This window comes from Lepus europaeus, chromosome 11 (assembly GCF_033115175.1).
Source record: "Lepus europaeus isolate LE1 chromosome 11, mLepTim1.pri, whole genome shotgun sequence".
Lineage (NCBI taxonomy): Eukaryota > Metazoa > Chordata > Mammalia > Lagomorpha > Leporidae > Lepus > Lepus europaeus.
Genome location: NC_084837.1, coordinates 113,426,164 through 113,445,665, shown reverse-complemented (window position 1 = coordinate 113,445,665; position 19,502 = coordinate 113,426,164). Strand labels below are relative to the sequence as shown.

Here is a 19,502-nt window from a genome sequence, read left to right as displayed (position 1 = left end):
GTAGACTTTTCAAAGTGACCACACCTGTTAATGTATCCAGTGACTTGTGAAAGGTCAGATAAACCACTTGCTTTGAAGGTACTGTATTCCTTCAAGAGAGGTGCTGCAGCTCTTCGTTAGTGAGGAGGAGGAGGAAGGGAGAAACCAGTGAACCAACCACCCAACCACCCTACCATAACATTCAACAACTGCTCTCCAAGGCAGTATAACTGATCTGAAAAGTGTATCTACCCCAAAACCTGACATAAATGTTTACAGCAACTTTACAATCACCAAAGGCTAAGCAACCGAGATGTCCTTCAATAGGCAAATGGATAAACACACACATATGCTAAGAGACAGACCCTAGTCTGAAAAAGCTATACCACCCTGTACGCTTTTTTTTTTTTCCTTTTTAAGATTTATTTATTTTATTATTTATTTGAAAGACAGGGTTACACAGAGAGAGAAGGAGAGGCAGAGAGAGAGAGAGAGAGAGAGAGAGAGGTCTTCCATCCACTGGTTCACTCCCCAATTGGCCGTAATGGCCGGAGCTGCGCCAATCCGGAGCCAGGAGCTTCTTCCGGGTCTCCCATACGGGTGCAGGGGCCCAAGGACTTGAGCCATCTTCTACTGCTTTCCCAGGCCACAAGAGAGCTGGATCAGAAGTGGAACAGCCAGGACTCGAACCAGTGATCATAATGGGATACCGGTACTGCAGGTGGCAGGCTTTACCCACTACACCACAGCGCCGGCCTCCTTATATGCTTTTTTTTTTTTGACAGGCAGAGTGGACAGTGAGAGACAGAGAGAAAGGTCTTCCTTTGCCATTGGTTCACCCTCCAATGGCCGCCGCGGCCAGTGCGCTGCAGCCAACGCACTGCGCTGATCCAAAGCCAGGAGCCAGGTGCTTCTCCTGGTCTCCATGCGGGTGCAGGGCCCAAGCACTTGGGCCATCCTCCACTGCCTTCCAGGGCCACAGCAGAGAGCTGGCCTGGAAGAGGGGCAACCGGGACAGAACCGGCGCCCCAACCGGGACTAGAACCCGGTGTGGCGCCGGCCTATATGCTTTTAATTATGGGACATTCTGGAAGAGGCAGAACTACGTGATGGTAAGAAGATCAGTAGGAAGGAAAGTGAGGAGGAAAGACAGGGAGAGTGGAACAGGTGAAGCACAGGAGACGGTCAGGACACTGAAACTATGCTGATGTATCGACAGATATAAAATACTACCCATTTGTCAAAACTCACAGAACTTCACACCAAAGAGTGAGCCCTGAAGTATATGCATTTTCAAAACTCATTAAAGAGGTTAGGGGATCACACGATGGAATGCTGAATGTGGAGAAACAGTCTACCTGTATCATGAATCTATGAGGCAAGTCAGTAAAGGGGCCAGAGACCCAAGCCTCAGAAATGGACCATTTAAGAAGACAGGAGAAGGGCCGGTGCTATGGCATAGTGGGTAAAGCCACTGCCTGCGGTGCTGGCATCCCATTCAGGCACTGGTTCGAGTCCTGGCTTTTCCACTTCTGATCCAGCTCTCTGTTATGGCCTAGCAAAGCAGAAGATGGTCCAAGTCCTTGGGAGACTCAAAAAAAGCTCCTGGCTTCAGATCAGCTGAGCTCCAGCCATTGCAGCCATCTGGGGAGTGAACCAGTGGATGGAAGACTCCCTCCCTCCCTCCCTTTCTCTCTCTCTGTGTTAACTCTCTCAAATAAATCTTTAAAAAAAAAAAAAAAAGGTGAAAGCAGCAGCATATAGGCACTGCTCTATATTTACAATTCTGGTGCCAACGCACACGTATCCAGGAACTGAACAATTACTGACACAGGTGACAGATGGCTGGGGACAGTGGGAGATCACAGTCAAGCAAGAGGCAGCAGCCAGAGCGTGCGGCACTGGATCAGTTGGAGACATCAGCACCAACTCATATCTGGCTTAGCATGGGACACGCAACCCTATGGTGCAGACCTGGGCTGAGTGTGTCCCCAGAGGGTTATGGGCCGGCAGCTTAATCCCCAGGAAGGTGGTGTTCAGGCCTTTAAGAGGTGGCCTTGCCAGTGCCATGGCTCACTAGGCTAATCCTCCGCCTGTGGCGCTGGCACCCCGGGTTCTAGTCCCTGTCAGGGCGCCAGATTCTGTCCCAGTTGCTCCTCTTCCAGTCCAGCTCTCTGCTATGGCCCGGGAAGGCAGTGGAGGATGGCCCAAGTGCTTGGGCCCTGCACCCGCATGGGAGACCAGGAGAAGCACCTGGCTCCTGGCTTTGGATTAGCATGGTGTGCCAGCCACAGCGGCCATTGGAGGGTGAACCAACAGTAAAGGAAGACCTTTCTCTCTGTCTCTCTCACTGTCCACTCTGCCTGTCCAAAAAAAAAAGGCGGTGGCCTTAAGATAATTAAGTCATGAGGCTTTAGTCCTCGAGGGAGTTAATGCTGGTCCTGCTGCGTGAGTTAGTTCTCAGGGGAGCACAGCTTGCTGGAACGCAAGGCCACCCGATGTGCTTGGACTCTCCTCCGCATACCGCGTCTCCCTTCCCGCCTCTCTGCCGTGCTGTGACACAGCTGGGAGACTGCAGCAGAGGCTGAGGAGATGGGGCCACCTGATCTTGACTCGGGCCTTCAGAACTGTGAGCTAAGTGAGCCTCTTGTATAATGGACTCAGCCTCAGTATTCTGTTACAGCAACAAAGTGGGCTGAGACAGACGGTGACGTAAGTACTAGTGGACATGTGTCTACACACTGGTTAAGTACACGGACTTACATTCCTCTGCTGTCACCTGCACAGGTGACTCCGGGAACAAGCGTACCTAGTGCCACATCCTGGTTTCTAATATTACCATTTTTGTTTTAATTTTTATCTATTTGAAAGGCAGAAACAGGCAGGAAGACAGACAGATCTTCCATCCAATGGTTCAGTCCCTAAATGCCTGCAACAGCTGGGCTGGGACAGGCCAAAGCTATGAACCCAGAATTCCACACAGGCCTTCCCCATTGCTGGAGGAACCGGAGCACGAGAATCCTCACCTGCCACCTCCCAGGGTGCACACGTACAGGAAGCTGGAGAGGAAAACAGAGGAGCAGGGACTCAGTCCTAAGCACGCATCCGTCCCATGCAGGCATCCCCAAGCTGTGTCTTAACTGCTGTACCAGACCAACCCCTTCAATAAAAGAGAACAGGGCTTGGTGGAGAGACGGCTAACTCAAAAGCTAGGGCAGGAAGTAGGACAAGCCTCAAGTATCTTGGTAGTGCAAGAAGAGAAGGGAAGGAAGTAGGGAAAAATCCCACAATGATGGAGAACTTCTCGTGGCCAAAGCTGAAACAATCTGAGGACCAAAGTAAAGCAGTACTCAATCAAAGGAAGGCATAAAGAGCCCCTGAACCCATTACTGTCATAAACGGGAAGACAAACACCTCTGGTGCAGGACTCCATGGACCTCAGCTGGCTCCTGTGCCCTCAGGACAGACAGCGTAGCCTCCTGCTCCCTGGGTGTGGTCTGCAGGGCTCCTCCTTCCAAAGAGTACAGCACAAAAAGTGGGGGAATAGCAACTACACAGAGGACAGACCTGACACACACCTGCCAGGTGACAAAGGACAACATCAAAAGTCAGTCCCAGCTGCCCCACTTCCCATCCAGCTCTCTGCTGTGGCCTGGGAAAGCAGCAGAAGATGGCCCAAGTGCTTGGGCCCCTGCACCCGCGTGGGAGACCCGGAGGAAGCTCCTGGCTCCTGGCTTCAGATTGGCGCAGCTCCGGCCACTGCGGCCATTTAGGGAGTGAACCAATGGATGGAAGACCTTTCTCTCTGTCTCTCCCTCTCATTATCTGTAACTCTACCTCTCAAATAAGTAAAATTTAAAAAAAAAAAAAAAAAAGAACATTCACTTAGAATTGTTTATTTGACAGACAGAGTTACAGACAGTGAGAGAGAAAGACAGAGAGAAAGGTCTTCCTTCTGTTGGTTCACTCCCAAAATAGCCACCGTGGTCGGCCCTGTGTCGATCCAAAGCCAGGAGCCAGGTGCTCCTTCCTGGTCTTCCATGCAGGTGTAGGGGCCCAAGGATTTGGGCCATCCTCCACTTCCCTCCTGGGCCACAGCAGAGAGCTGGACTGGAAGAGGAGCAACCGGGACTAGAACCCGGCACCCATATGGGATGCCAGCGCCACAGGCGGAAGATTAACCAAGTGAGCCACAGCGCCGGCCCCAGAATTCTTAATGTATTCTGTCACCATCTCTGACCATAAACCCAGAGATTCCAAAAACTGGAACAGTATGTTATTTAGAAGTAATTTTTAACAAAAACATTCATTAATTCACATTAAGGAGCGTAACAGATCAACCTGTTTGATGCACTATATGATTACTCTAATGATTCTGTTAAAGAATGCAGCAAGCTCTAGTGATTTAACATTCTATACTCAGGGGCCTGTGCTGTGGCGCAGCGGGTAGAGCTGCCGCCTGCAGTGCCAGCGTTCCATATGAGTGCCTGTTTGAGTCCCGGCTGCTCCTCTTCTGATCCGGCTCTCTGCTGTGGCCTGGGAAGGCGGTGGAAGATGACCCAGGTGCTTGGGCCCCTGCACCCACGTGGGGGACCCGGAGGAGGCTCCTGACTTCAGATCGGTTCAGCTCCAGCCGTTGTGGCCATTTGGGGAGTGAACCATCAGATGGAGGACTGCTCTCTCTCTCTGCTTCTGCCTCTAACTCTGCCTTTCAAATAAATAAATAGATCTTTAAAAAAAAATTCTATAATCAGCCAATGGCATTCAATGATCTGTTAAAACTCAGCATCAGTTAGGAAATACTAACTTTTTTTTTTTTTTTTTTTAATTTTATTTGAAAGGCAACATTAGAGGGTAGAGAGGGGAGAGGGGAGAAGAGGGGGGAGAAGAAGAGGGGGGAGGAGGGAAGAAGAGGGAGGGAGAGAGAGGGAGAGAACAATCTTTCATCTGCTGGTTCACTCCCCAGATAGCCGCAACACCTGGGGCTGGGCCAGGCTGAAGCCAGGAGTCCAGAGCTTCTTCTGGGTGTCCCACATAGGTGCGGGGGCCCAAGCACTTAGGTGATCTTTCGCTGCTTTCCCAAGCAAATTAGCAGGGAGCTGGATGGGAAGTGGAACAGCCAGATCTCGAACTGGTGCCCATACAGGATGCCAGATCTGCAGGTGGAGGCTTAACTGCTATGCCACAACGCTGGTCACCCCTCCCCCCTTTTTAATATTTATTTATTTATTTACTTGAAAGGCAGAGTTACATGAAGACAGAAGGAGAGGCAGAGAGAGTGAGAGAGAGGTCTTCCATCTGCTGGGTCATTCCCCAATTGGTCGCAACAGCCAGAGCTACGTCAATCCGAAGCCAGGAGCCAGGAGCTTCTTCCTGGTCTCCCACACAGATGCAGGGGCCCAAGGACTTGGGCCATCTTTTACTACTTTCCCAGGCCATAGCAGAGAGCTGGATGAGAAGTGGAGCAGCTGGGACATGAACAGGCGCCCATATGGGATGCTGGCCCTGCAGACGGTGGCTTTACCCGCTATGCCACAGCGCCAGCCCCACTTGTCTCTTTAAAAAAATAATAATAATATTTATTTATTTAAAAGGCAGAGAGAGAAGCCGGCGCCGCGGCTCACTGGGCTAATCCTCCGCCTTGCGGCGCCGGCACACCGGGTTCTAGTCCCGGTCGGGGCGCCGGATTCTGTCCCGGTTGCCCCTCTTCCAGGCCAGCTCTCTGCTGTGGCCAGGGAGTGCAGTGGAGGATGGCCCAAGTGCTTGGGCCCTGCACCCCATGGGAGACCAGGAGAAGCACCTGGCTCCTGCCATCGGATCAGCGCGGTGCGCCGACCGCAACAGGCCTACCACGGCGGCCATTGGAGGGTGAACCAATGGCAAAGGAAGACCTTTCTCTCTGTCTCTCTCTCACTGTCCACTCTGCCTGTCAAAAAAATTTAAAAAAAAAAGGCAGAGAGAGAAAGACAAACAGATCACCCATTTACTGGTTCATTCCCCAAATGTTCACAATAACCTGGGCTGGGCCAGGCTAAAGGTGAGAGACAGGAACTCAACTCAGGTCTCTGGGGGTGGCACTGTGGCAGTGTTGCTATGTTCCTGCTTGTGATGCCACCATCCCCTATCAGAGAGCTGGTACAAATACCAGTTGTTCTGCTTCCAATCCAGCTCCCTGCTAATGTGCTTGGGAAGGCAGAAGCAGATGGCTCACATGCTTGGGCCCCTTCCAGGTATGTGTTAAGACCTGGATGGAATTCTGGCCCAGACCTGGCTGCTGTGGCCATTTGGGGAGTGAACCAGCAAAGAAAAGACTGGTCTCTCCCTCTCTCTCTGGCTTTCATTTTTTTTAAGATTTATTTTATTGGCCGGCGCCGTGGCTCACTTGGTTAATCCTCTGCCTGTGGTGCCAACATCCAATATGGGCATCGGTTCTAGTCCCAGCTGCTCCTCTTCCAGTCCAGCTCTGTGCTGTGGCCCAGGAGGGCAGTGGAGGATGGCCCAGGTCCTTGGGCCCTGCACCCACGTGGGAGACCAGGAGGAAGCACCTGGCTCCTGGCTTCAGATCAGCACAGTTCTGATCGTAGCAGCCATTTGGCGGATGAACCAACGGAAGGAAGACCTTTCTCTCTGTCTTTCTCTCTCACTGTCTGTAACTCTACCTGTCAAAAAAAAAAAAAAAAAAAAGGATTTATTTTATTTATTTGAAAGGCATAGTTACAGAAGAGAAGAAGGAAAAATAGAAAGATCTTCCATCCACTGGTTCACTCCCTGAATGGCCACAACAGCTGGGGCTGAACCAGGCTGAAACAAGTAACCAGGAGCTTCATCTGGGTCTTCACATGGGGGGAGGGGCCAAAGCACTTGGGTCATCCTCCACTGCTTTCCCAGACACATTAGCAGGGAGCTGGATCAGAAGTGGAGCAGCCAGGATTCCAATTCCACCCTTTATGGGATGTTGGAGTTTCAAGTAGCAGTTTAACCCGTCATGGCACAATGCCGGCCCCCTCTGCCTTTCAAACAATTTTTTTTAATCCAAGTCTCCCACATAAATGTAAAGACACAAGCAGTTGAGACATCACCTGCTGCCTCCCAAGGTGCAATCAGCGGGAAGCTGGAATCAGGAACAGAGCTGGAAGTCACACCCAAGCACTGGAACATGGGAAGCAGATGTCCCAACGGCGTCTTCAGTGCTGGGCCAAATGCCTGGCCCAGGACATTTTAAACTGTCAGTGTGTCAGACAAGGGATCACAGAGATGTGGGGCCAGGTGCCGCCTCTCCTGAGGACCGAGCCAATCCACGCCAGAATCTCCTCAACAGCCCGCGTGCACGTCAGCTCAGACCTCGCCCACCGCGGCCAAGTCTCGGTGGACTCTGGGCACCTCTGACGGCTCCCGAGGAGGGAGGTGACGCGGGGGCAGGGGCGGGAAGCTTGCGCTTGTCTTGAACAGCTTATTTCCTTCCCCGTAACATCTGCAGTGAGAGAACCACGCTGTGTTCTGTGAAGCTCTGCCAGCTTCCTTTCCATCAGAACAATAAAGGCCTTGTTCAGAGAGCAGCAGCGGAGAGCAGAGCCCTAGAGCATCTGATTAAGGAGAAAGAGCAACTTGACCCTACTTACAGGAGTTGTGCCGGCGCCGGAAACTCTTGGACTGGCTCAGGGACTCCACATGCCTGTCCACGTAGCTCCTGGAGCAGTGCTGCTGGGGCGAGACGGCGGCATCCTGGCTCCTCACGTCTGTCCTTCTGGGGATGGTCTGGGGGGCACTGCTGGAAGAGGTCGGCTTCTTGACCAGCTTGCCTGTGCCGTTCTGATTGATGCCCACTTGGTACCCCACAACAGAGGGACCTAATTCTGGCTGATGAAGGTCTCCAGAACTCTGGCTGTCTCCAAGACCTGGTATCTCCAGAATTTTTAATTCTGTAATGTCACCTGCCCTGAAATAAACAAGAGGACCCAAGTCTCAGAATTCTAATCGTAGTAAGAAACAAAAGAAAAGGCCCCACTGGTCAGGACTGCTGTGCAGCGAGTTCTGACACACTAGGAGAGGAGACAGGGCTCAGCCAGCCGGCACGGCACTGGTCTCTCAAGACACTGGCGGAGCCGGCGCTGTGGCACAGCGGGTAAAGCTGCCACCTGCAGCGCCAACATCCCAAAAAGGCACCGTTTCAAGTCCTGGCTGCTCCTCTTCTGATCCAGCTCTCTGCTGTGGCCTGGGAAAGCAGTAGAAGATGGCCCAAGTGCTTGGGCCCCTACTCCTGCATGGGAGACCTGAAGAAGCTGCTGGCTTCGGATCAGCCCAGCTCCAGCCATTTGTTGCAGCCATTTGGGGAGTGAACCAGTGGTTCTGTCTCTGCCTTGGCCTCTCTGTCAATCTGCCTTTAAATAAATAAATCTTAAAAAAGAGAGAGAGAGAGAGAGAGAGAGAGAGAGACTGGCTTGTCCCAGTAACATTCATTCCCTTGCTCACTAACAGGCATACAGAGAGCACTCACGGCTCCATGGTGAGCCCTGGGCTAGGAACAGGCTACAGAGATGAAAACCACTGTGCACCCACCAGGCGCTCACAGCCGGTCAGGGGAGAAGACTCAGCACGTCAATCACAAGCAGAGCGGACTATGGCAGAGTGTGTCAGGACTACAGAACCAGAAGCAGAACACCGAAGTCAGCTGGGAAGGTGGAGGCAACACGTGGGCTCAGTCTGGGCGGGGCGAGGGGATGGAGCTGGCCAAGCAGACAACGGCGAGAAGGTTTCTCAGGCAGAGACTGCAAACACGGCCACGGGAGGAACCGTGACGTGTCACCCAAAGGGAGGATGCACGGCTCTCAGGAATGAGGCTGCAGGGACAACCAGGGACCAGACAGGATCTCACCGGGTTTCTCCTCCCACTGGCTATAGTGAGACAGAGAAACTAGAGGCAGAGGCACTAAGGAGACCAAGCAAGAAAGAGGAGATGAACCAGGTGAGGGACAAGGAGACGGGAGAATGGGTGACGCGGCATTTTCACAGGATTCAGCAACTAAATGTGAGGATTAAAGAGGAGGAGTCCACTATGACTCCGAAATTCTAACTTGGGTGAAAGGCAGACCTTTGGAAGGAGAAATCTACAGTTAAGCATAATGAGTTCAGCTCAGAAAACGGAATTCCAGCTACCCTGTGTGATCTCCAAGTGGAAATGACCAACAGACAGAGCATCTCAAGCGCAGACAGTGGGCCTGTGCCGCAGGTAAAAGCTGAGCCCTCGCTGATGCAGAAGAGGGCACCTACAAGACTGTCCAGGAACACAGACTGAGAAAGGAGCCAAAGATGGAACAGGAAGTATCTTAACATCTTAACAGGTGGTCTGGGGCTGGTGTTATGGCATAGTGGGTAAAGCCACCGCCTACAACGCTGGCCTCCCATGTGGGTGCCGTTCACATCCCAGCTGCTCCATTCCGATCCAGCTCTCTGCTAGTGCACCTGGGAAAAGCAGCAGAGGATGGCCCAAGTGCCTGAGCCCCTGCTACCCACATGGAGACTTGTATGGAGCTCCTGGCTCCAGCCTGGCCCAGCACTGATCATTGTGGCTATCTGGGAAGTGACCAACAGATGAGTGCTCTCTCTGAGTTTCAAATGAATAAATAAATCTTTGGGAAAAAAAAAAAGATAGAAGAAAAAGAGCCTTAAAATAAAAAGCCTCTATGTAAAGGAACAGAGGAACACAAAGAACACAGGGAAAGAAAACCCAACGTGATGACACAGACTGTGCAGAGAGGGTACTTCAGCGTTAGCGAGGCAGGCGTTTGGCACAGTGCGTAAGACACTGCCTGGGCCGGCGCCGCGGCTCACTAGGCTAATCCTCCGCCTTGCGGCGCCGGCACACCGGGTTCTAGTCCCGGTTGGGGCACAGGATCCTGTCCCGGTTGCCCCTCTTTCAGGCCAGCTCTCTGCTGTGGCCAGGGAGTGCAGTGGAGGATGGCCCAAGTGCTTGGGCCCTGCACCCCATGGGAGACCAGAAGAAGCACCTGGCTCCTGCCATCGGATCAGCGTGGTGCGCCGGCCACAGCGCACCAGCTGCGGCGGCCATTGGAGGGTGAACCAGCGGCAAAGGAAGACCTTTCTGTCTGTCTCTCTCTCTCACTGTCCACTCTGCCTGTCAAAAAATAAAAATAAAAAAATAAATTAAAAAAAAAAAAAGACACTGCCTGCTGGGGCCGAGGCTGTGGCACAGCAGGTTAACGCCTTGGCCTGAAGAACCAGCATCCCATATGGACGCCAGTTTGAGACCCGGCTGCTCCACTTCCAATCCAGCTCTCTCCTATGGCCTGGGAAAGTAATGGAACTTGGCCCAAGTCTTTGGGCCCCTGCACCCACATGGGAGACCCTGAAGAAGCGCCTGGCTCCTGGCTTCGGATTGGCGCAGCTCCGGCCATTGTGGCCAATTGGGGAGTGAACCAATGGATGGAAGACCTCTCTTTCTCTGCCTCTCCTCTCTCCATGTAACTCTGACTTTCAAATAAAACAAATAAATCCTTTTTTAAAAAAAGACACTGCTGGCCAGCGCCGTAGCTCAATAGGCTAATCCTCCACCTAGCGGCGCCAGCACACCAGGTTCTAGTCCTGGTTGGGGCGCCGGATTCTGTCCCGGTTGCCCCTCTTCCAGGCCAGCTCTCTGCTGTGGCCAGGGAGTGCAGTGGAGGATGGCCCAAGTGCTTGGGCCCTGCACCCACATGGGAGACCCTGAAGAAGCGCCTGGCTCCTGGCTTCGGATTGGCGCAGCTCCGGCCATTGTGGCCAATTGGGGAGTGAACCAATGGATGGAAGACCTCTCTTTCTCTGCCTCTCCTCTCTCCATGTAACTCTGACTTTCAAATAAAACAAATAAATCCTTTTTTAAAAAAAGACACTGCTGGCCAGCGCCGTAGCTCAATAGGCTAATCCTCCACCTAGCGGCGCCAGCACACCAGGTTCTAGTCCTGGTTGGGGCGCCGGATTCTGTCCCGGTTGCCCCTCTTCCAGGCCAGCTCTCTGCTGTGGCCAGGGAGTGCAGTGGAGGATGGCCCAAGTGCTTGGGCCCTGCACCCACATGGGAGACCCTGAAGAAGCGCCTGGCTCCTGGCTTCGGATTGGCGCAGCTCCGGCCATTGTGGCCAATTGGGGAGTGAACCAATGGATGGAAGACCTCTCTTTCTCTGCCTCTCCTCTCTCCATGTAACTCTGACTTTCAAATAAAACAAATAAATCCTTTTTTAAAAAAAGACACTGCTGGCCAGCGCCGTAGCTCAATAGGCTAATCCTCCACCTAGCGGCGCCAGCACACCAGGTTCTAGTCCTGGTTGGGGCGCCGGATTCTGTCCCGGTTGCCCCTCTTCCAGGCCAGCTCTCTGCTGTGGCCAGGGAGTGCAGTGGAGGATGGCCCAAGTGCTTGGGCCCTGCACCCCATGGGAGACCAGAAGAAGCACCTGGCTCCTGCCATCGGATCGGCCCGGTGCGCCGGCCGCAGCATGCCAGCCGTGGCGGCCATTGGAGGGTGAACCAGCGGCAAAGGGAGACCTTTCTCTCTCTCTCTCTCTCTCTCTCTCTCACTGTCCACTCTGCCTGTCAAAAAAAAAAAAAAGACACTGCTTGCGATGCAGCTATGCCATGCTGGAGTGCCGTCTCCATTCTCCATTCCAGCTTCCTGCTGACGCGCACCTTCGGGGACAGCAGGTGATGGCTCACGCACGCAGGTCCTTGCCGCTCACGTGGGAGACCCAGACTGAGCTCCTGGTCTTGCTTCCACCTGACACAGCCCCCGCTATTGAGAGCATTGAGGATAATGAGCCAGCAGGTGGGAGAGCCATCTAACTCTCTGCTTTCGTAAGTGAAATAAGAGAAACTACCTCTCCTTTTTAAAAAGGAAAAGAGCATTCAGACAGGATTAGAACCGAGACTAACGCTGGCGGTTGGGGCGCTGCAACCCTGACAACAGCTATTTCCCTAAGATGACAAAGTCAACCAGCAGCTGCTAAGGGCAGGAGGCACTGGAGAGCAAAGGCAGACTGCTCTGCTCTGCAAAGGACTGTGGGTAAAAAGGGAAGGGGAAAGACTGGCAAAACCTGGCAGCCAAAGCCAGGTCAGAGCAAAGAGAGTGTCTAACATGGGAGCAGCCCGGGAATGAAATGCAGGAGAAAGGAGCCAGGAGAAAGGCGAGAGCTGAAGATGCGGAGACACGGTAAGGTCAGCCCTGTACACAATGGGCGTGGGTGTACCCACGGGAGAGGTTATGTGTGGCAGGAGTGGGGAAGGGGAGCTCCTAACCCACAGCCTCCCTCTCCCTTTCAGGTATGTAAGAACGGGATCTGGGGCAGACGCCATGGCGCAGTAGGTTAATCCTCCGCCTGCGGCACCGGCATCCTATATGGGAGCCAGTTCTAGTCCCGGTTGCTCCTCTTCCTGTCCAGCTCTCTGCTGTGGCCCGGGAAGGCAGTGGAGGATGGCCCAAGTCCTTGGGCCCTGCACCCGCATGGGAGACCAGGAAGGAGCACCTGGCTCCTGGCTTTGGATCAGCGAAGCTCCAGCTGTTGCGGCCATTTGGGGAGTGAACTGACGGAAGAAGACCTCTCTGTTTCTCCCTCTGTCAGTAACTCTAACTCTCAAATAAATAAATAAAATCTTAAAAAAAAGAAAAAAGAACAGGACCTGTCTGCACCAAACCGGTGAACACAGGCTAGTGAAGACACAAGTCCAGTCGAGATCCACCAGCAAATACTGAGAAAAGGCCCTGCTCGTACCTGGGGGCTTCAGCCAAGGTTACAATACGCACTGGGGATGCACTATGACACAAGTCTACACACAGAGGCACATGTACACGGGGAGAAAGCTAACAAAGATCCCAAATACAAAACTGAGAAACCATAAATGAAAAAAAAAAAAGTTGCTCTGAATTTGACCCACTTAACTACTGCTGCACACTGACAGAGTTAAGTGAAGTTCCACAAACCCCTAATCATTAGCTGAAAGCCAGAGTTGCAGCTGAGGTCAAGACCTGAGACCACAGGCGCTCCCGCCTCACAAGGCCCTGGGAAGGGGGTTCTGGCAGCCAGACCCCCTCCAGCTCAACAGAGCACCAGGCTGAGCGGGGGATAATCTGTCGGGACACTCACCTGAAGGTGACTTCGGGCACAAGACACTTCACCCCGTTGTGGAAAGGGCGCGTGAGAGAAATCGTCTGGCTGACCTGATCCACGGCGGACACTCTACCCTGGTAGACACCCAGGCTCTCACCACAGCTGATGGACACGATGCTGCCCAGCCAGTCTGTAGCCATGTTGCCGATGCCAGGGCACTGTGAAGAGAGGCAACAATTCAGTGCACCGAGGAACGGATTCTCCATTAAATTCAGACAGTAGATATGACGGCAGGCTCTGTGTCAAACATTGCTTACTTATACACACACTGTCACATTCTTAACTGAGGTGATAAAGCATAAAAACAACCGATACAACTGTTTTCAGCAGGAGCATGCAGGTTTTCGTCTTTTTTTTAAAGACTTTATTTATTTATTTATTTATTTGAAAGGCAGAGTTACAGAGAGCCAAAGGCAGAGAGAGATCTTCCATCTGCTGGTTCACTCCCCAAATGGCCGCAACAGATCCGAAGCCAGGAGCCAAGAGCTTCTTCTGGGTCTCCCATATGGGTGCAGGGGCCCAAGGACTTGGTCCATCTTCTATTGCCTTCTCAGGCCACAGCAGAGAGCTGGATCGGAAGTGGAGGATCCGGGACTCGAACCGGTGCCTGTATGGGACGCTGGCATTGCAGGCAGATACTTAGCCCATTACACCACAGCATAAGCCCCAAAAAGCATGCATATCAATAAGCAAGGTTATGGGACCAGCACTGTGGCACACTAGGTTAATTCTCCGCCTGCGGCGCCGGCATCCCATATGGGCACCAGTTCTAGTCCCAGCTGCTCCTCTTCCAGTCCAGCTCTCTGCTGTGGCCTGAGAAGGCAACGGAAGTTGGCCCAAGTACTTGGGCCCCTGCACCCTCATGGGAGACCGGCAAGAAGCACCTTGCTCCAGGCTTTGGATCAGCACAGCTCTGGCCATTGCAGCCATTTGGAGAATAAACCAATGGATGGAAGACCTTTCTCTCTGTCTCTCGCTCTCACTGTAACTCTACCTCTCAAATAAATAAAATCTTTAAAAAAAAAAAAATAGTCTACCCACATCCCATATTAGAGCGCCTGGGTTCACGTTCTGACTCTGCGTCTGATTCCAGCTTCCTGCTGATGCAAACCCTGGTGGTGCCCTAGGTACACTGGTCCCTACTGCTCATGGTGAAGGTTGATTGAGTTTCCAGCGCCTGGCTTCAGCCTGGCCCCGCCAGGATGTTGACTGCACTTGGAAAGTGAACCAGCAGATGGAAGCTGTCTCTGTCTCCCTCCCAGCCCTTCAAAATAAATCAATAAATAACAGTGATAACGCCAAGTGCTAGCCAAGGACACAGAAAAACTGTCAGGCCTATGTTCCTAGTGGGAATGGTAAATGGTGCAGCCATTCTGGAAAACAATTTGGTGAGTCACAAAAAATCCAAACCCACAGCTCTGTGTGACCCAGCAACTACACTCATGGGAAAGGAAGACGCACACTCACACAAAAACCGGTACATACACAAGTGCTAGTATCAGGTTTACTTGCACCAGCAGCAAACTGCAAACCACCAGACAATCTTCGACTGGTCAATCAATAATCTGCTGTATATGCATGTCATGTGGGGGCAGGTGGAAAGCGCCGACCCCTCCAGAAGTTACATGCTGCAAGACTCCATTCATGCAACACTTCAGAAATGACGAAGCTGTAAGATGGAGCGCAGGGGGGCCGGTCTTGTGGCGTGCAGGTTAGACATCGACATCCTGTATCACAGTGCCAGCTCTGAGTCCCCACTGCTCTGCTTCCAATCCAGCTTCCTGCTAACGTGCCTGGGAAGATAGCAGGGCGACGGCCCACGTATTCAGGCCCCTGCTGCCCACGTCAGAGACCTAGATGGAGCTATAATCTGACTTCAGCCTGGCCCAGTGGTGACGGCCATGAGGAGTGAACCAGGGGATGGAAGAGCTCTTTCTCTGTCTCACTCTCTCACTATCCACTCTGTCAAAAATAATAATAATAATAATAATATATGGGATCTTTGTGTATTACTTTTTTTTTTTTGACAGGCAGAGTGGACAGTGAGAGAGAGAGAGAGAGAGAGAGAAAGGTCTTCCTTTTTGCCGCTGGTTCACCCTCCAATGGCCACTGCGGCCGGCGCATCTCGCTGATCCGAAGCCAGGAGCCAGGTGCTTCTCCCGGTCTCCCATGCAGGTGCAGGGCCCAAGGACTTGGGCCATCCTCCGCTGCACTCCCGGGCCATAGCAGAGAGCTGGCCTGGAAGAGGGGCAACCGGGATAGAATCCGGCACCCCGACCGGGACTAGTACCCGGTGTGCCGGCACCGCAAGGCGGAGGATTAGCCTGTTAAGCCACGGCGCCGGCCACTTCTTTTTATTTATTTATTAGACAGAGGTATAGACAGTGAGAGAGAGAGAGACAGAGAGAAAGGTCTTCCTTCTGTTGGTTCACTCCCCAAATGGCCGCTACGGCCAACGCTGCACCGATCCGAAGCCAGGAGCCAGGTGCTTCTCCTGGTCTCCCATGGGGTGCAGGGCCCAAGCACTTGGGCCATCCTCCACTGCACTCCCGGGCCACAGCAGAGAGCTGGACTTGAAGAAGGGCAGCTGGGACTAGAACCCAGCGCCCATATGGGATGCCGGTGCTACAGGCGGAGGATTAACCAAGTGAGCCACGGCACTGGCCCCTGTGTATTACTTCTTATAACTGCATATGGTCCTACCAGTATCTCAAAATAAAGCTTAATTTAAAAGAATCGGGGCTGGCGCTGTGGCGTAATGGGTTAAGTCTCTGCCTGCAGTGTCAGCATCCCATATGGGTGCCAGTTCATGTCCCAACTGCTCCACTTCTGATCCAGCTCTCTGCTGTGGCCTGGGAAAGCAGTAGAAGATGGCCCAAGTGCTTGGGCCCCTGCACCCATGTGGAAGACCTGGAGGAAGCTCTTGGCTTCAGATCAGCACAGCTCCGGCCATTGTGGCCACCTGGGGAGTGAAACAGTAGATAGAAGGCCTCTCTCTGTCTCTGCCTCTCTGTAACTCCACCTCTCAAATAAATAAATAAATCTTCAAAAATGAATAAATAATCAATGTCTTCCATCATTACATTAACAAAATACATGAGGAAATCATATGTGGTCACCAGATGCAGGCAGTATAAAATACAACACCCATCTATGATAGTGGAGGGCACGGAGGCTAGTGTGTACAAAGCAATGACAGCTAACATCATACTTTATGGTGAAAACTGAACGCGTTCCCTCCAAGCAAGCCTCTGCACTCTGACCACGTGTGCTTCCGTTTAACATCACTGCAGGTCCCAACCAGAGCAGTAAAACATGACACAAAAAGCCTCAGCACTGGAAAGGAGAAGGGAAACGGTGCACATCTGCAATGACAGGATCAGTGACTACTCAAGGATGCTGAGAGACAAATCTCACTACACGGATGAGCTCGCAAGGCCGCACACAAGCCCGATGCAGAAAAACCAGCTGGACTCCAGATAACAGCAACAGACAACAACTGCAAGTGAGATTTTAAAGTAACACAATAGTATTTTAAAAACACAAACTGCTTAGGGATAACCCTTAGGAAGCTGCTGGGACTCTACAAGGAAAGCGAGCAAGGACTCTGAGAAATCCGAGGAGTTCTACAGCAGCGGAGAGATGCATTCCTCTCACGGGTGAAAGGATTTAGGGAGGTACTGTCAGTTCTCCCAGACTGATGGAGGAATCAAATACAAACTCTAAACCAAAATACCAGTTGACCTTTTTGGAAAAACTGGAAAGCTGATTCTAAAATATACAGAAAGGCAAAGTCTGCCAAATAGTCGAACTAAGAAAATGGAAAACAAAGATGTCTGACCTATCCCATTTCACGTTACAGAAATCATGACACTCCCCCCACCCTAACTATTCCCCAGGCATGACGGCCCCTGCCTTGCTCTCAAACCCACTGGAGCTTGCTCTTCGAGAACTACAAACCAGGTTTCTCCAGAATGCTCTCCTCTCCTCCGCTCGGGGACTGGACACCTCCTTACACCTCAAAGACACCTTCCCTGGCTGCTCAGCACCACCCAACACCTCTCTTCACCTTGTTTGTTCATAGAGTGTGCGGCACCCTACCAGAAGAGGGCAAAGGACCTTACCTGTCTTGTTCAGCCCAGTAAGAGTACCCAGAATGTAAGAGGAACTCAATTCAGGGATTTAATCAATGGGTGAAACCAGACACAGCAAATGTGACAGAAGTTAGCCACTCAAAGTCTGCAGCATCTATTGATACCTAAACGCCTTGGCTCTTCTTGAAAATGGTTCTAAAAACACAGCACTCTTAAAACATCCTCCGTGTGAAATCCTACACAAGAATTGAAACTAACACCTCTGGAATCACGGAAGTCAGGAAACAGAACTTGAAATAAACCTAACATACACGCTGAGCACAAAGGAAACACTGATGGTTTCAGTGACTCATGCAAAAAAGAAATAAAATACTTTTCAAGCTGTTTTTAATATTTTTTTAAAATTTATTTGACAGGTAGAGTTGTAGACAGTGAGAGACACAGAGAGAAAAGTCTTCCTTCCGTTGGTTCACCCCCCAAATGGCTACCACAGTCGGTGCTGCGCCGATCCGATGGCAGGAGCCAGGTGCTTCTCCTGGTCTCCCATGGGGTGCAGGGCCCAAGCACTTGGGCCATCCTCCACTGCACTCCCTGGCCACAGCAGAGAGCTGGCCTGGAAGAGGAGCAACCGGGACTAGAACCCGGTGCCCATGTGGGATGCTGGCGCCACAGGCGGAGGATTAACCAAGTGAGCCACGGAGCCGGTCCTCAAGCTGTTTTCAAACATAAATTTCAGACATATGCCTACATAAAATGTGAAGTTTAAAAGAAGCAAAGAGAGCAAAAAAAAAAAAAAGCACACGAAGGTTCGATAAAAAGAACGTTCATATAGTAAAGAGTCTGTCCCGTAAGAAGCCAAAGCACGAGCAAGCCCAGCCCTAGGGATGAGTCAGCGCCAAGCCCTTCTCTAGTGATCTCCCGCGCCAGTACCACGAGCCGGGCAGAGAAACAGGAAATAAGAGCAGCAGTGCCTCAGCAGGCTTTGAAGACTTCAAACGTACACACACAAGGAACCCCCCCACACACAAGGAACCCCCACACGCCCACCGCCCAGGGCAACAATTATCCACAGACATGTAAAAATGTAAGAGAGCAAGCTGGGGCCAGTGCTGTGGCATAGTAGGCTAAGCCCTCCCATATGGGCGCCAGTTCAAGTCCCGGCTGCTCCTCTTCCGATCCAGCTCTCTGCTGTGGCCTGGGAAAGCAGCAGAAGATGGCCCAAGTGCTTGGGCCCCTGCACCCACGTGGGAGACCCGGAGGAAGCTCCTGGCTCCTGGCTTCAGATCAGCTCAGCCCTGGCAGTTGCGACCATTTGGGGAGTGAACCAGTGGATGGGAGACCTTTCTCTTTGTCTCTCCCTCTCACCCTCCCTAACTCTGCCTCTCAAATAAATAAATAAAATCTTAAAAAAAAAAAAAAAAAAAAGACAGCAAGTAAGTCTCCACCACAACACGGCTTTCACAATGATGCCGAAGCACACAGCACACACACTTCAGACTCATTTCCCTTTCCTGCTCAGCCTTTGTCTATTCACGTCACAGGAGCACAAGTTTCCTTCATTAACACTCCGTCATAACTACTCTGATACTTAGATAGCTGTAGAATGAAAACCTGCAGTAACAAGAATTTTAAAACACCAGAAATTCACCAGTCATACAAAGAAAAAGGGCTTAGACTTCTCCATTTTGTTTTCATTTTATTTCAGAGATTAGAGACAAGAGAGGGAGGGAAGGAGACAGGCAGAGCACCCATCTGCTGGTACAATGCCCACAACAGCCAGGGCTGGGCCAGGCCAGGAGCTGGGAACCAACTCCCATTCTGCCCTGTGGGTGGCAGACACACAAACACTTGAGCCCTCACCTGCGGGCTCCCAGGTGCACCTGAGCAGGGAGCTGGAACCGGAAGCAGAGCCAGGCACTGAACCTGGTACTCTAACACGGGATGTGAGTGTCCCAGATGGCAGCTTAGCCTATAGGCAAAACCACCACCTCTGACGTGTATCATTAAGGCACTGAATGAACAAAAAAATAGTTTCTGCTTCTTCGCAAACTGTTTCCCGGTTTTTTATTTCTATACTGAGCTGAGGAAAAAAAACCACCAAATTTGCCTCCAGGACCAGTAACACTGATGTTATGCAGTCAAGTTTATATTAGGCTAATAAAAACTGCGTAGAAATTTTAACACTTTGAAAATGTGAATGCTAGTTGACAAGTATATATTTTCCAATTTAGTTCTATAATAATAGAAAAAAATGTTTTTAGAGTAACTACATGAGACAGGC

At 51.7% G+C, this 19,502-nt stretch overlaps 1 protein-coding gene across 3 annotated transcripts in view; it reads right to left on the bottom strand.

Moving 5' to 3' along the window:
* EDC3 (enhancer of mRNA decapping 3) overlaps nt 1-19,502 on the bottom strand; it is a 48,721-nt gene that overhangs the window by 22,324 nt on the left and 6,895 nt on the right. For 2 of the 3 annotated variants that reach the window (XM_062206465.1, XM_062206464.1), the window contains exons 2-3: nt 13,104-13,285; nt 7,599-7,915 (exon numbers count right to left, since the gene is read on the bottom strand). In XM_062206465.1, coding sequence (XP_062062449.1) covers nt 7,599-7,915; nt 13,104-13,267 — 481 coding nt within the window. In that variant the 5' untranslated portion in view covers nt 13,268-13,285. Of the gene's footprint in view, nt 1-7,058; nt 7,358-7,598; nt 7,916-13,103; nt 13,286-19,502 lie in introns of those variants that run through there. The other variant, XM_062206466.1, reaches the window with a different exon arrangement.